Source organism: Halictus rubicundus, chromosome 3 (genome assembly GCF_050948215.1).
Source record: "Halictus rubicundus isolate RS-2024b chromosome 3, iyHalRubi1_principal, whole genome shotgun sequence".
Classification (NCBI taxonomy): Eukaryota; Metazoa; Arthropoda; class Insecta; order Hymenoptera; family Halictidae; genus Halictus; species Halictus rubicundus.
Genome location: NC_135151.1, coordinates 8,340,809 through 8,358,079, shown reverse-complemented (window position 1 = coordinate 8,358,079; position 17,271 = coordinate 8,340,809). Strand labels below are relative to the sequence as shown.

Here is a 17,271-nt window from a genome sequence, read left to right as displayed (position 1 = left end):
ATTCGAACGAACTGTTTGGATCGCAATAAAGATGAAAACACGAATATTTTTAGAAGGTCTATTAAACTTTTTCATTAGGATTTTGCACACGTGTCTATGGGTATTTGGAGAATGTAAATTATTTTTTTAAGTGAAATGTAAGAAACGAAAGAAAGTGAAGACGAAGGGAGAAACTTTTCCTCGCAACCCTGTCATCTCAAGTGTTCCTAGAGCGAGGTTGGTCGAGCGGCTGGAAAAGACGACACTATCCAGACGCAGTGTCCTCGAGTTCCAGCGCCGATAGACCCGCGAATGGTTTCCAGATGTTGGGGTTGTGACGAGGGACAAGCCCTTGAGGCGAGGCCGTTTTCCTTGAGTAAGTCTTCCAGGAAAATAACAACGATCCTGCATGGTTGCAGAGTGTATTTAACTATCAATAACTCTTCTTCAAACGCCCAGGGTAAGAGACCCAATTACTGTAGAGGTTCCAATTCCTGTGCCTATATTAATTATACTTATTTTTAATGCATAATGAATATTAAAAAATAAATATATAACATGTATATTAACTGATTTTAATGAAAAAAATGTAACATCTCTTTTCTAACATTCATTATCCTTTAAAAATAAGTATAATTAATATAGGCACAGTAATTGACTCTCCCACAGAATGCAAATAAATCATTTTGAATACATATTCTACAACACTTACACTTAAGAAAAATGCAAAAAAGTCGATTTTTTCTAAATGAAAAACCAAAATACCGCGTAACTTATCTTTGTCTTCATTTCCTTTTGTTTCTTAAATTTGTTTTGTGCAAAGGTAAAATGCGTATTTTACGATAGTTAATTCGTGGTGTACCATGTTTTGCTAAACCATCAACTCAATGAATGCGGTGACATATTTTTTTGTGTGCTACGCGTTATTCGCTATCATTGTCTGAATATCGTAGCACGTCCAGAGTTCAACATAAAAAATTATTAGAGCTAGGTATTTAACAAATTTACATTGTTCAGTTACATTAAAATCTACCAAACTAAACTTTTAGACAAGTCCTACAATTTGTTCGCTCATTTTTTTCCATTTAATGCGCGTAAGCGGTCCATTGGAATAGGAAATACGAACAAATTGAAACTTAATACTCGTATTCTTATTATTAGATCAATTCCTTGTACATGTATAATAAAATATTATATATTAATATTCTTTTAATTTTCCAAATTTTAATCTCACATTACAGGACACTTATCAAGGATCGAAATGGATAATACTAAGATAGGAATGAAAAATTGATAACAGTAATAAAGAGCTTGATAAAATGTAAGACAAAGCCATTACATTATGAAACTTTAATTTATTATGCTACAATGAATGACAATAAAATGTATTACCTATATGGTAAAATAAATAAGGCAGTGTATGCTCTTTTGCTTTGTTTTCTGAATCTTTCACACATCCGCTCCTTATACTTAAACTACTATCTCCCAAAGAAAACATCAAACTACCACATACGTATGCTTGATTGAACTGTTTAATGTATTCTTTGCTGACAGCAGTATTAAAATCTTCATTTTTTAGCAAAGTAATTATAGTAGTTAGTTTAAACGGCAGTGGTTACGAAAACCTTTCAATAATACAATTTTACATATAATTACACTATATAATTGCAATATTCCTGGTAATACAGAGATGGTAGTATTTCAAAAAATAGCACCAGAAATTATTCTTGGAGTAATTACATGATTTGAATCTTCATTGTAAAGTGGAATGTAAAAAATAACGATGAAACCAGAAAAGTCACAGTAAATCAATTAATTCATATGTTGATTGTATTATGTGATATTCCTGTATCATTTACTATTTATTCAGATTAGTATTTAAATTTCCATTACCGATACCTGTTACATAATTTCTTTGGCAAATATCAACGATATTCATTTCAAAATCCAATACTGAATATTCAAATTAAATGAAATTTATAAAATAATTGCAAATATTAGTCATAACATGAGTACACAAGTTCAATACAAGTTTTTGTATTGCTGAAATTTTTATTAGTGTTTTACGAACTATAAGCAATAATACAGCCAGTTATCAAATATTAAATTTTCTTGCCTAATACCTTTTACATTGTAAGATAGCTAGAAGTGGTATTGGCATTATCATGAAACTCAATACTTATATGTGGCACTAACTTGCACAATGATGACTACAGTATTGAAAAAAATCTTCCTAAGTAAGTAAAAACATAATATTCACTTGACACTTTTTTGGGGAATTTCATTAACACAACTGGAATATTTGATTGTATTAATGTTTGAAACGTAAATGTAAATTAAGTTTTCGCACCTTCTGCTTTAATTTATATTAAATTAATTTATTTCGTTTACAAATAGTTTCATCAAAGTTAGCAACTCGTACATGTTTTTCAAAGAGGAAGAGAGAGAGAGAAAATTCAGTACATAAATGAACGAAATATTTTTAAACGGCATAGAACTAATAAATGTAAAATTTAGAATAGGAGAAATTGTCTACACATTGCCAATTCTTTAGATAAATAATGAAAAAAGTTGTTCTTGTGCAATTATTACAATTCTATTATATCACTATAAGATATTGGGTGCGTCTATTTAAGAAAAAATTATGTACTGTATTCATAAAATTATAATTATAAAATTACTTCATCATGAATTTTGTTATTTACATTATCAAAGATTACATGATAGACTAATGAAATTAATATACTAGTTCAATTCTAAACACAAAACGTAATATATAAAGAAATAAATATTACATAGTGAGCACTTCTAAAGTTCAGTCTTCTTCATTCCTATCCTCTAATAAATTTTAAGTAGTGTTAAAATGAGATGCAGCCGATGTACACATTTGAAATGTTTAATTAGTGGAAAATTAGTGAAATGCAAAACTAATCGACATTGCTTTTTGACTCTATTCTATGATAGTTTCATACTATCAATGGCATATCATATTCCCAAGACAGGTATTTATTTATTAATCACGTAGTAATTCTTTTAAGAATTCCATAATATTGATTAAAACATGTCTGACTACATATCTGCCTTAGTTTATCTATCTAAATAATTAAAATTAGATGAAGAAATTGATTAGCGTGTACAATTTGTGCATAAATGAACACTATGTATATAATCAATTATAACGAGAAGAATCACATTACTTGCACTCTACAACCGATCAAAGTTTCTCATCACGCATACACTATCTGGTAACTATTCTTTCACAGTTACAGTATGAATCACAACCAGTATATGAATGTAGAATGTAAATTTTACTTTAAAATATTTACTAATATTTATACAGACAAAGGTTCCTTTGTGTATCTTTAAGACGTTTACCGAGGTATTTCACATTTATAATAAAGTTTTCAATTCTGTCCACTTTTCTAATAATGGTACAATGAAAACTTATTTGTATTTATTTCATTTATGGCTTACAACTTTGGTTAAAATGAATTGAAGGGTATGTAATATATTTCGATTGTATCCTAATTACCATAAGTAAACTCAACTCATCACTTAAGTTTAATTTAATTGCTTGCTCTAATTAAGATGAATTAAAAGCACTAAACTAAACAACACATAATAATAGTAAATAACACTATAGTGACTCATTTTATCAATGTATATAAAAATAGTATTAAATATCGCTTTTACTTGATTTTTATATACATTCACATAGAATCGCTAAATTATATGTTATTTTACAAAGTGCACTAAATAATTATTGATTTTTAATCATAGATATTCTCAATCATGTTTTAAATAAAAACGAGGATGTCGATTCATCTTGGATAAATATATGATTTCAATATTCAATGACTGCCAAATGAAAACTAGAAATCGAAAAGATAATCAATAAATGACACTCAATATTGAAACCTGCAATAAATTATTTTTAAAGATAAATTATGTACAATGCCAAAATTTCTAATACGCAGCGTACAACATTGATTATAGGATTTGGAATGTATTTACATATTTTTTTATAATCAATGTGTAAGTTTACCAACATAAAATTATATTACCGCCACAACGCAATAAAAGTATAATTTGCAGTGTGTTATTCCACAAAAAAATTTTTTAAATTATGTAAAATTACATTGTAAGATTATGAAAATATTTCTCATATTGATTATTGATTTCTGAGATCTTCTGAAATATTAAAACTTTATGAACTGGAGTAATGTAAATTTATTCTATATCTGTATTTGAACCTATGCATCAGGATATGTCTATTTTCAACATATATGTTCATGTTTATTTAAAAGACTGTAAAAATCCAGAGTATTGACTGGTGCATGTGATGGAACTTTAATGTATTTCATGTTCATATAGTCTGATTAATTGAATGATACCATGTGCATATACAACAAAATAATTTGATATAATGCACTGTAAAGTACCATTTATAAAAAAGTATAATTAAGTACATGTTAAGTAAAACTACTATCATCTTTGTATAACCAGTGTTCGCAATATATTTTGTTGCTGTGAAATAGTATACCTCTTTATGGTGTAGCTTTTCATATTAACTTGGAAATATTTCACAAGTACCCTACTAAAGCTGACTTCCATAAAAATGAAAGTGTTTAATATTCTATAGTACAAGAAACTTATTTCATTACAATTAATTTGAATTTCTACAAATATTCTAATTAAATAAACAATATACAAATTATCATTAAAATATGTCCATTCAATATGAACATAATTGACTAAAAAAAGTCTAAACTGAACTATTAATTATAGATTGTGAAAGCCAATAAGATTATAATAATTTATAATTTCATATTTAGAAGTTTAGACAAATGGTTCAGTTTTTTACCTTCACATATAATACTTCTTTCCATGTAAATTTAATGCACTGATATATTTTATCATGCCCTTAAATATCGAAGTTTGAATATACTATAACGTTGTTTCATTTTACTTATAAATATGTATGTAGAAATGAGAATTTCTTTTTTCTATTAGTTATTAGCAACTACGAAAATCAAAACAAAAAAATATACCATTTCCAGTTATCTTGTGTTCCAACAAGAATAATCGATATTCTTTGTTCAGTGTAAATATACAAAAAAGTTTTGCTATGATGATACTAAAGGTAGCAAAATGACTTATAGCATTTCTGTCTGATTAGCGACATGATGCCCTTTCTCGTATGTTGTCTTGAATTCTTCGAACCGTTTCACCTCCTTGAGCAAATCCTATATATAGATGTATATTTAGATATAGATATAGATATAGATATAGATATATATAGATTATAAATTATAAAGTATTTTATATCATTATTTTCTTTAATACAGATTGAATAAAGCAGTACAAAAATTTAGATCAAAGGCCACAAATAAGAAAATAAAAATTATAAAAAATGAATTTGCTATATTTTTAGCAAATTATAGCAACATTTTACTGTTTTCTAAAGTAGCGAGTATTAATCTTTCAGTGTTTAATAAGCGGCTGCATATTTTATTAACTAAAAATTAGTATTGGCCCCCCTTTCTGAAATCATGACTATAAAAAGATTTAGCCAGAGCTATACAATCTTCTGCTATGAACTCTTCTCTTAAATTGTATTTGTGATTTTATTTACAGGTAATATTGACTAGTAATGCAGATATGTTCTAAATTAAAATTTAGATTTTAAAAATGATAGGGAAAACAGTTAATTTGAGTAAACATATAAATGTTATATACACATTAAATTTAATTAAATGGGCTGTATTTACCTTTGGCAGTGATTTTCTATCATAACTCTGAGCATATTTTCCTACACACCGACTCAGTTGTACATAGATGTCACATAACACTTCGACAGGAAAATCTTTTGTAACGTCAACAGTGTGTTGCCATGCATTTTCCAATTCATTTTTATCTACAATCAGTTTATCGTTTTCCTCAAATCTGGCTGGACTAGAATCACTCTCAATAGCAAATGATAATTCATCCATACTCTCTCGTCTAGAGGATGAATTAGATCCAGCATTGTCCACTATTTTATCATTCTTGTCTTCTTCTACAAAACATATGTCAATATTCTCAAGATCATTGATCCGTTGTTCAGTGACACAATTGCTTTGTGCTGTTTGCGCATCTTTGGAATTTTCATTTTGTGAATCATTCTCCGAATCAGAATTATCAAACAATGGTACATGCCCATTCAAAACACTGTTTGCCTCGGTTTCAAACTCTTGGAATTTTTCTAAATCAATGCTGGTGGTTTCATTAGTTAAACAGACCTTGCTGTCAAAAGTAGTAACACTTTCATCGAATGCGATTTTTTTCTTTTTGTGAACCTTTTTCACGTAACCCCTGGCCCAGGCCGGTATTCTACGTTTCCTAGGATTACTATATCTCTTTCCGTTCACAACAAGAGTATGACTAGGACTTCCAGTATCTTTCTTATCTCCTCGTTCGGTTGTGGATTCAGGTTGCTCTGATTTAGATTGGCTTTTATTTTCTGCATTATTATTACTTTTAGTTTCGATAATTCTACGATTTTTAGAAATTTCACGACATTTATCTTCAAAATCTGAATCCAATTCTGCTTTTATTAACGCATACGCATTGTCACGAAGAGAACATGCACGATGTCTTATCAATTTATCGGCCGGATCTCTGCGAAAAAACAAAATAAATATATACAAAAACAATAAATAAAAGATCATTATTGAAAAGCTGTATCAACTAACATTAGTGGTCTTCAACATTAGATAAGTACATGTACAATGTATTTTGAAACATGTAAGTATAACACTAGTCGCACTGGATTCATGAAAATAATAAGAAAAAGTTCATAAGCATGTATCCTAAAATATGAATGGATCCTTCGTAAAAAAAAATCAAATAGAATACATGTTTATATAAAATTTCCTCATCATTTATATATGTATCCTTAACGTGTCCCATTTACATATAAGAAATTGAAGACCACTTAGCTACAGAGCAACAACAGCAACGGATAAACAGGAAAGTCTGGACTACCTCTTCAATATTCCAAGCGAAGGTCTATCACGTAAGCTGATAAGAAAACACACAATATAAATGTCAGTATGAACTTTAACTCCATTATTTATATTTATGTAAGTTATATGAACGGTTGTAAATGGAGAAATAAATGACGACATTAATAAATATAAATAATAGCATATAAAGTGCAAAACTATTACAGGCTAATTTGTTTTCAATCTCAGAATTAAAATATACAGGGTGTTCGCGTTATTATGATCCAGTTTTTTATAAAGGAATAAAGGAAATCTCATTTTCAGTAATTGTCTTCTTATCTTTGTAATTGTAACACAAACGGATGGCTGAGATTCTTCCGATTAGACTGAGTCCAAACATGGAGTAATTGAGACAAATTTTACTGATTTAATATGGAGCAATCTACATCATAATTATGTACTTAAACAATATACTATTCTACTTAAATCGATAAAAATAGTTCGATTGACATCATGTTTAGACTTATTTTAATCGGAAGAATCTCAACTGTCCATTGGTACTACAAATAATTGTAAAGGTAAGACGACAATTACTGAAACTGAAGTTTACTTTATTGTATGTATATTTTTTTCGATCGCGATATCGCTTTGAAATACCAAGTCTCCATCGTCGTACAGCGAGACGAAACGATCTGATAGCGATCTAAAATTGATTTTCATAATATTAACTAGGAAAAAATTGTTATTATTTGAGGGAGAATTAATTGTACTATAATGGAAAACTACATTTTGTAATATTTTTCTTTCGTTTTCTTGCGATCGATGCTTAAGGTAAGCAGAAAATCATAACTGTAACCCAGAGATTTTATGATTCCATAACTTTAATTTACGGTTCTAAGAAATTTCACTTTGAAAGATGTAGTTTAAATTGGTTACATTATACGTAAATTGAGACAAAATGTTAATAACTTCTTTAATAATAGTGTTTAAGTCAAAGGAGTTATGGCTTAATAAAAATATCAACTTTTCAGAAACTTTTAAAGAGTTGCAACCATTTGCGATGAAAATTGATATCATATAAATGAACGAACCCTTGTCTCTTAGAAATGAAAAAAATTGAGTGCTACATTATGCTACTAAAAAATAGAAGTTGAAGTAAACTATCGCTGTTTGGCATCTCGTATGTCTGTGTCTCATTTGTACTCCTTTTTCTTATTCTCTCTCCTACTCGACGGCAGAGAAACTCTGTCATAGAAATATTCGATAAAAATTTTTTATCACCGTCAAGTCGTTTCGTCCAACTATGCGTCGTTACTCGATGTACTAGTACGATATCATGTCTATCTCGCTTTCGGTCATTGCATTGTATCGATTCTCTTACTTTGTCGAGCTGTGTGCGCGAGGCAGTCCTTGACAAAACAAGGTGTCCCGCTCGTGAGAATTTTTGTGCTGCCTCCCGAATTGATGCAATTTTAACCGTGCACTACTGTTTACTTTTTTTTTACTATATGAAAGCGGCTATCAAAAAGAATTCAAATATGTAGTACACATTAATCTTTAAAGTTATGCAAAGACAGAAATGCGAGAAATAGTTTGAATATAATAATACTGTATTATATTTATTAACACGCATGTTCAAAATGGGTGTCATTATTAAGTATGCATTTCTGATCTCTTTTAATTGCTCTTTTGGTGGTGTCTGTTAATATTTTCTAGACATTAATGCGCAATCTCCGCTATTGAAGTCTTCAAATCATATAAAAATTTCTTACTTTCGATAACTTTGATCGTAATTACGTACTACATATTTGAATTCGTATTGACAATCACTTTCGCAGGTAAAAAAAATATATAGTATTCCATTGAAAAATTGAAAATAATTTCAGTTTCTCGGAAGATACTGTAAATATAAAACATCAGTAAGTACTATTGTGTTGATCATGTCAAACAGTGCAACTTTTTCCTCTGCCATATTTTCTTTAGATTTATTATTTTAGAGAAAAAAGCCGGACATTAATAACACGAACATATATATGTATGCATATTCAACGCGTACACTGTGAAAAATATGAAAAATATACATTTTTTTTGTAAATTATATATATAATATATTATATTTCATTTAAAAAGCAAAATTAATATGAAGTTTTTAAATACTCCTGTTTTGGATTACCCTCAAATAAATTTAAATAACGGATTTAATAACACAACATATACATATTAAATGTACAAACCTATCAGGATTATATTCTAATGCATTTTTGCAAATCAGATCAATGTCATCAAGAAAATCCCTAGCACAAAGATAGCAGTGCATATCGATTTTTGTCATCATAGTTTCCAAATCCATTGGCTGTTTTATAATCATGTTATAATCTGGTACTTCTTCTGTATCCACTGGTTTCGTGAACATGAAAAATCTATGGAGCAAGAAATTTACATTATTTAAATTTCATAAAACATTGAAGGAAATAACAAATAATACAAATATAATTACTGTCTATTCCTTGCAAGTTTCGCACAAATTTCTCTTAAAAAGATTCTTAGTTCTCTCAATGAAACTTCTTCTTTTTCGTACAATACCTTCCTTTCTTCTTCTGTTAATTTCTTTGGTATGGGATCTGGTGCTAACGGAAGTTCTTCCAAAACTTCAACTTTATCGTCCTTTATTTTAGGTGACTTTAAGCTTTGAATCATGAAAATAGGTCGGAAGAATTTCGACCTTTGCTCTGCTGTTGGCGTTTTCATCGAATAGACTTCTCCACGAAGTTCGCTAAAGAGACTTCGTAATTGGTTAGGGAGGTCTTGATACGTTGTATCGCTCGTAGCCAGAATTAAAATGGGCAATGAAGGGTCGAGTGCTGCAATGCGACACAAAAAAACTGCTTTTACAGTTTCAGGTACAAGTGGCCACCATTGATCGATTGACCGAATATAAATTATGGACGGTACATTCCTGGCAGCTTCATTAAATACCTACACAAAAACAATTAATATAAACATCTGTTTGAGTGTGTTTCATTCAGTTAATATTCAGTTTTTTGTAGAAGTATTAATAACGAACTTGCACACAGGTTTCTTCTGGAGATCGTCCACTCTCTGCAAAAAGGGTGCTAACGTCTAATGTTTGAACGGGTAGATGTTCCATATGGTACAACAACGCTTGTGCTAAATGGGGCCCTTGACCTTCAGATAAATTTCCTCCAGAAGTTAGTAACCTTGGGCGATGTATTCCTTTAGTAATTTTTACTCTGGAGAAAATTTTCAAATATATCAAATTAAAAATTACACCATTAATAATTAATGAAGTAGGACAGAAAGTGTTATGTAGCATTTTTGTGAAAATTGAATTAAAATTGGATTGTAACAAGTGGAAAATTTTTCTCGTAAAACTTCACATTTCACTATATCTACACTGTGTATATCTGCATCTACAGAATAAAGAAATATGTTAAGAATGGTATGCATTTAATTTGTTCAAAATTTCATATTCGAACCATAACACTTTTTGTCTCCTGAATCCTACGATTATAAAACTTTATTACTTTGCCATAGCAGGATTAATTCCTTGAGGAAATACTCCTTTTATGGAACTTATTAACTCTTCCAACGGCGGTCCTAGTAAAGGTTCCATAAATGCTTGTAATTTTCTTCGAGCACAAGGTGATACTCTTTGCGATGATGGAACAAGCATAGAACTGGCTTGTAAGAAATCTCGCTTTTTTACCTACAAAAAATATATATAAACTATAATGTAGTATTACATTAATTCATGGTGCATTTATTTGTTCCTTAATGAAGACATACTTCAACACGTTCAGGATCTAGAAGCAATCGATTACTTGTCATATATATTTGGGGATATGTTCTTCTTAATCCCTGTAAGACAGCTTCAGTGCACAAAGCCCTTAAATCTGATCCACAATAACCTATTGCTTTTTCAGCAAGTACTTCTAACAATTGATCTGATGGAGGATTTTTCCATTTGCTAACATGGATTTTTAATATTTCTAGTCTCTCTTTCATAGCAGGTAGTGGGAAAAATAATTCACGGTCAAAACGACCAGGTCTCCGCAAAGCTGGATCAATAGCATCTATTCTATTTGTTGCTCCAATAACTATAACCTGTAATAATAGAAGTATAGTCTTTATTCGATACATGTCCCAAATATCATCTAGCCGTTAATAATAATTGATGATAATTGAAATAATTATGTACAAACATAATACTAGGTAACCGCTACTAATCTAATAACAAAACATCTTTATTTCTCATTATTTTTTTATGGAACTTTCATCAAAATATTCATGACACTTTTCTAATGAAAATGATACCAAATATGATATCATTCCGATGATATTTACTTGTGTAATGAACGATGAAAGTTTCGGACGCAAAGAAGGACAGCGTATGAGAAAGAAAGAAACGTGGAGAGTCGCGGCCGCCGGCACAGTTCAAAGGCCCGCGTGAGTTCAGGCCTTTAAATCAAAAGTTAAACTTCTTTATTATTAATTATTTTTCTGGGAGACTTACACCAATATATTTGTGGAATTTTTCTGATTAAAATGATACCAAACACGATATAATTCGGATCATATTTACACTAATTTTCCGTTAATAAAATTGTAATGAGAAGTAACCGAGGCTACTCGAGCTTCGCTGTTCTTCTCTACGTTCGGCAGTGTATCAAAGAATAGTATATTCCAGCCGATATATGTCCCTGACCAGATCCGTGTATTGGACATATATCGAGTAGACACTGTATTGACTAATTTGTAATTTTGTTTTACATATGAAAAATTCGAAATATTTTACCTCTCCTCTATCACTGAGGCCATCCATAAGCGCTAGAAGAGTAGACACAATACTAGCATGAATTTGATCCTGCTTCGTACTTCTAACAGGTGCAAGGCCATCTATTTCATCGAAAAATATTATGGACGGTTTCATTTGTTGAGCCTGCTCAAATAACAAACGTAATTGGCGTTCTGATTCTCCAACCCATTTGGACAGACAATCTGCGCCTTTCCTCATAAAGAATGCCATTTTTCTACTGCCTTGACTACACTCATTTGCCAGTGCTCTAGCTATTAATGTCTTGCCAGTTCCTAAGCATTTAATATAAAATATTAGTATAAAAAATACATATTTTTATGTACTGATGAATACTATAATTTACATTAAAAATATTTACTCGTATGGTTATATAAACATCCAAAATAATACCTGGTGGACCATGAAATAGTACTCCCTTTGGAGGAGTAATGTGATAACGTTCAAATACGTCGGGATACATCATAGGAAAAACAACCATTTCTTTAAGGCAGTGAATGTGTGATTCTAAACCTCCGACATCATTGAACCTAATATTAGTATCTAAAGTTATTGGATTTATATCTGCTTTGCGATCGGGTGGTCCACCTTGAGGTATTGCCGATTGCCTATTATGAAATTCACAAAATAGAAAACTCATTGTACAGTAATACTATTTATTTGTTTATTCCATTGCATATTCAATTCAATGGAATTATTTATAAATATTTCGAAAACTATACCTCTATGTACGTCATACCTCACCTTGCTTTCTTGCTTTTTTTTTTATCATAACGTTGAGGTTCTGAATCACTGGAATCACTAGAGCTTGTACTTTTACTTCTATGTTTACGTCTTCTCATGGAATTACTAAGAACGCTTCTAAGTGCTTTTATAGAACGTCGAACAGGTTCTACATTCGCTTGAAATCTATCTACAGTCGGTTTTTTTTGACGTAAACTATATTTCCTAGGGCCAGGTGAATCAGAAGATTCACTTAAATCACTATCTACCACTGTAAAATAACGGATTATAATATTTAAAAAGACAAATCAATTTAAAAAGCATGCATATAAATTAAATGGGAATATCGAACCTGTAAGCTTCTTACCCCTTGGTAATTGTTGTTGTGCTGTTCTCCTAGTTCGTTTAATTCGTGTGTACATGTCTTCGTAACCCTACAAGTATTAAACAGATAGTATTGTATAACTATTTTCAAATACTTTCATACGATTAAGATTAATAGTATATATATTTGTAAAAAAAAGTACAAAAGTTTTAATTGTAAAAATACGTGTATAAACTAATGAGTATTCATGAAATTATAAAAAATCATGTACATCTTCGTTTTCAGAATTATCATTATTTTCTGCCTTTTCGCTTTCGTGAGAACTGTCTTCATCGCCTTCATCTTGCTCCACTTTAGGCTTTTCATCTTTTTCGATTAAATTTCCACCAAGTCTTGTTACAGGACCTTCTCTAAGTCTACATGGACTGTCAGATTTTCTTGTTCTATAAAACAATTTTGGAAATGTGTAAATATAATTCGTAAATAATTGTATCAATATAATGTCAAATTCCCCATATTTTTAGTGTACAGTGATTTAGGTACTATATATTGAAAAGGAATCGACTCACATCCATGGAAATGGAATAAACTCATATTCGAAATTGTGCTTAAAATTTATATATACATTAGTAAATATTTACCTCACATCTTTTTCCTCAGTCGACTTACTTCTGGTTCCCATTTTATCTTTATGTTCTCTCTCTGTTCTTTCTCGTTCTTGTCTATCTTTAAGATCCCTAATATCTTTTTCTTGTTCTGTTTTCTCCCTAAGATCACGATCACGATCACGATCACGATCCCGATCACTCCTACTTCTACGTTCTCTGCTGTTTTGTCGATCATGTTCCACCCTCTCTCTAATGTGCCTCGATGAATTCTTATTAGGAGGGTGATTTTCACGTGATCTAAGAGGCATACGCTCTCTAAGGTCACGTTTTCTTTCAGGAACTTCATCCACCATCTCTTTATCAGATGAAGAACCATGTTGTTGAAACATGGGATAACCTTTTAAGGTTTGTGTTCCTAAAATATTATTACACACAGATACTAAAGGTATGTAAAGATCATGAGCTTCATTTATTTAATATTGATCTTAAAATATTTTTACCTAAAATCCAACTAGTATTAAGATTATCATATGTTTGCATTCTGTTACGTGTACTGCGACGTACGCTTAAATTATTCATAGATATATGAGAATTTGTGTTTGAATGTGATCGCAAAGTACGTAAACTCTTCACCCTTCTGGCATTAGAGCCAAGGCTGCGACTTCTAGGAATAAAAATATCTTCTTCTGTATCCATCGAATCCAATGCAGCATCATCATCTGACATTATCTAAAATATATTAATGAAATAATGATTGATCTTTAAATTCATATTTATTGTTACTAGAATCACTGAATATTAACCTTTAAAGGATGTTAGACGTCAAATATGGTAAAAGTTACAATATCATTGTTCATTAAAAGTTAACACACTGCTCTCAAGCTCACAATTTGTAACTTTTGCAACCCTACTAAGTGTCGATGCCCATCTAACAGCACAATCAGCATTGGCACATTCAAACTAGTAAAGGCAGAAAACAGAAAGAGGAGGAGTGTCAATACTGAGGTGTTATGGTTAAGTGAGCGCATCTCTATTAACCCTTATCGCTCCTAGTGTACCTTTCAGGTACCACCAATGTCCAACTGTCAATTTCATTCTGCTTGTCAGGAAATGTAACGTGCTGATCAATTTATTACAACCGTCAGTCATTTATCGCGAACAGTGAAGAAACTCACAAGCAAGCATATACAGAAAAAGAGTTGGAATTGCCAGTTGACAGTCGCACTCGATGATCAAAGCAATAACAGTTAGAATATATGTAAGAAAACTGAATATATTGATGCTGGTTTAATATTGCTCAAGTTTTGTGCTGTTACACGTGCAATGACCTTAATTCTATCAATAATTAATTAATTAATTAATTCTGACTAAAATGGTACCAATAATGTGTTTAAGATACTTTGCAACATTTATTTTTTTTTTTAAAGTAACATAATGTTATACTTTGATGTTAGGGTACTACTTTGCTTAATTCACATAAAATGTAGTATTTATTATATTGTATTTGTATACATTGAAATACTAAACAAAAATTGTATTTTATTTTTGTATGACACTTGTAAACCAATTTGCTAAATTAATATTATACATGTATATTATGTAATATATATTTTATTATTGATTTTTGCACACTGACCAAGCTTAGTATCAATATGAGAGATTTTATTTGAAAGTACAAAATATGATTTAACTACGCAAGGTTTCATATTCTCTTAGTTATAAAATAAGTACACATTCGATAACTTTAAATAGAAAACAAATCAAAATACCGAAGTTAATATGCTTTTTTAACTTAAATAATGTATTTTTAAGCTGCTTTAATAAATGAATATGTATGAATGTGTAAATAATTATAAATTTAATCAACTCAACAGAAAAGAATTTTATTAATTAATAACACTGAAAGTAATTTAATTGTCACATGAAATCTTAAGAAAAAATACTATTATACTTTTATCAAACTATAATCTATGTACAAAACCACTACATGATGTACTAGTCTAATTATTTATATGAAATGTTATATGTTTGACGGTGTCTAAACAAATTAATTTTTGCGTATTATAAAATGTATAAGATTTCTTGAAAAAGTTACAAAAATGTTACATCCCCAGGTTAATCGGACACATAGAAAGATAATAGTCACTTAATAGTTCAATTTTTCTAATTTAAGTTTGCTTCAGTATACTATATAACAATTGTTATATAAATTTATTTAAAAATTATGATTAAATTGTATTATGCATTTAAATTCAAATTTATCAAACATTGAGTCTATTATAGTAAATTATACTATTCACTTTTGCTTACATATTCATTACAGTTAAAATAGGCTAATTTATTAAAATTACGCATAAAAAAATATACACTCGTACGATACGAAATGTTAAAAATAGTTTTGCAAATAATTACTCCGATTGATATAAAGCAGTGATATCAGAGGAGATAATTTATTGACAGTTAACAGGTGTCTTTTCTCAATCTTTCCTATTTTATATATTGAAGCACCGCCCATTTAAATATATTTTTTCAGAGTCAACCATTGTAAAAATACAGATAACATCTTTCATTAAAATATAACGAGACTATCAATGAATAGTCGTGTTAAATATAGAATAATAGAAATTAATATAAAAACTACTTATAATAATAATAAACAAAGCACCATGAAAGCAATTAGTATGTTAAAACAAACGAGTTTTAACCTCTACGGAGCTTGATATTTAAAATCTTCGAAATACAAAATGGTTGATATGTAACTACTTAAATTACCTTCATCTGGCTAGTTCTTGCTGCCAAATTTCATTTAAATTAAAAATGAAATTTGTAACGTCCGTCATATGCCTCGGGTAAAGTATCACCACTTTCTCGATTGAGTGCACGTAGCGCATGCACACTGAGCCCTCGCAAAGGTCGTTTTACAATCGACTATCGTTTAAAACTACTATTCACTAAAACATAAAAAATTAAAGCTTGCAAAATAAACGTCACAATCAACACGCTTGTCAATGCAATACGAAGGTTTTCCCAGTGCCGGTATGAAAAAATTTGTATTGCAAACAATCTCTTGCATAGGCAAACTCATACTGAAATTGGCCGTAAACGTATTCGCATATCTAACCTAACCTGTTCATCAATTGTGACCATACTGATCATACATACATACATAGAACAGATCACCTTTAAATATACAATGACAATCATTATGACTTTAACTACAATTCAACTAATTTTTAAATTACGTTTAACAAATTATCATAAAAAGCTATAAATAAAAGTGTCAAATTCTGGAAAAAATAAATAATACAATAACGCATATAATTTTTTTTATAACTATATTATTGTTACAAAATAAAATTATTTTTCTTTCTACTATCACATCATAATATTATAAAAGAAATATTGAAAAATCTATTATTAATAGACTACCATCTATACATATCTATCTTTTATAGAAAATACATTATAATTGAGTAAAAGAACAATTTTATGGTATTTAAATATAATGATATATGAAATGAAATTTGTATATAAGCCTACAATGAAACTCAACATTTCAATCGTTGTTATATATGTATACATTTGCCTGTATTTACATATAATTATATTGAACGCAAAAACTTGAAACTTTTTGTAAAAAGTAATTTTCAATTTTCTTGGATAAGTTTGTTATAAAATTTTGAGGCATCAGCAAAATTATAAAAAATTTTTAGTGACATAACTCAGTTCTTTTTCGAAAATAAATATCCAATGCACATGTGTTTTTCATTACAGTCTTTCCTTGTTAGCATCGCATTTTTCAGGGATACAGCAGGA

The 17,271-nt window shown here is 29.7% G+C and overlaps 1 protein-coding gene across 4 annotated transcripts; it reads right to left on the bottom strand.

Moving 5' to 3' along the window:
- Nucleotides 1–3,397: 3,397 nt before the first annotated feature.
- On the bottom strand, nt 3,398–16,573 carry LOC143352579 (ATPase family AAA domain-containing protein 2). 4 transcript variants are annotated; one of them, XM_076785192.1, is made up of 17 exons: nt 16,228–16,573; nt 14,259–14,415; nt 13,956–14,184; nt 13,489–13,870; nt 13,119–13,290; nt 12,875–12,956; nt 12,544–12,793; nt 12,193–12,407; nt 11,782–12,074; nt 10,773–11,090; nt 10,511–10,692; nt 10,030–10,216; nt 9,463–9,941; nt 9,200–9,385; nt 7,006–7,041; nt 5,751–6,639; nt 3,398–5,225 (listed from the first exon to the last, which is right to left on the bottom strand). In XM_076785192.1, the coding sequence occupies exons 3-17, from the start codon at nt 14,179–14,181 to the stop codon at nt 5,136–5,138; spliced, it is 3,987 nt and encodes a 1,328-aa protein (XP_076641307.1). In that variant the 5' UTR covers nt 14,182–14,184; nt 14,259–14,415; nt 16,228–16,573; the 3' UTR covers nt 3,398–5,135. The 4 variants fall into 4 exon arrangements, with proteins under 4 accessions (XP_076641307.1, XP_076641306.1, XP_076641308.1 ...); XM_076785191.1 differs by lacking the exon at nt 14,259–14,415; XM_076785193.1 differs by lacking the exon at nt 14,259–14,415 and having other exon boundaries at nt 12,890–12,956.
- Between the last annotated feature and the right edge of the window lie 698 nt (nt 16,574–17,271).

Coding starts and splice junctions, on each gene's coding strand:
- LOC143352579 (XM_076785191.1), bottom strand. Junction 12,794..12,874: donor AAGGGGTAAGAAGCTTACAG/GTTCGATATTCC, acceptor GTTATTTTACAG/TGGTAGATAGTGATTTAAGT. Junction 11,091..11,781: donor GCCTCAGTGATAGAGGAGAG/GTAAAATATTTC, acceptor CTATTATTACAG/GTTATAGTTATTGGAGCAAC.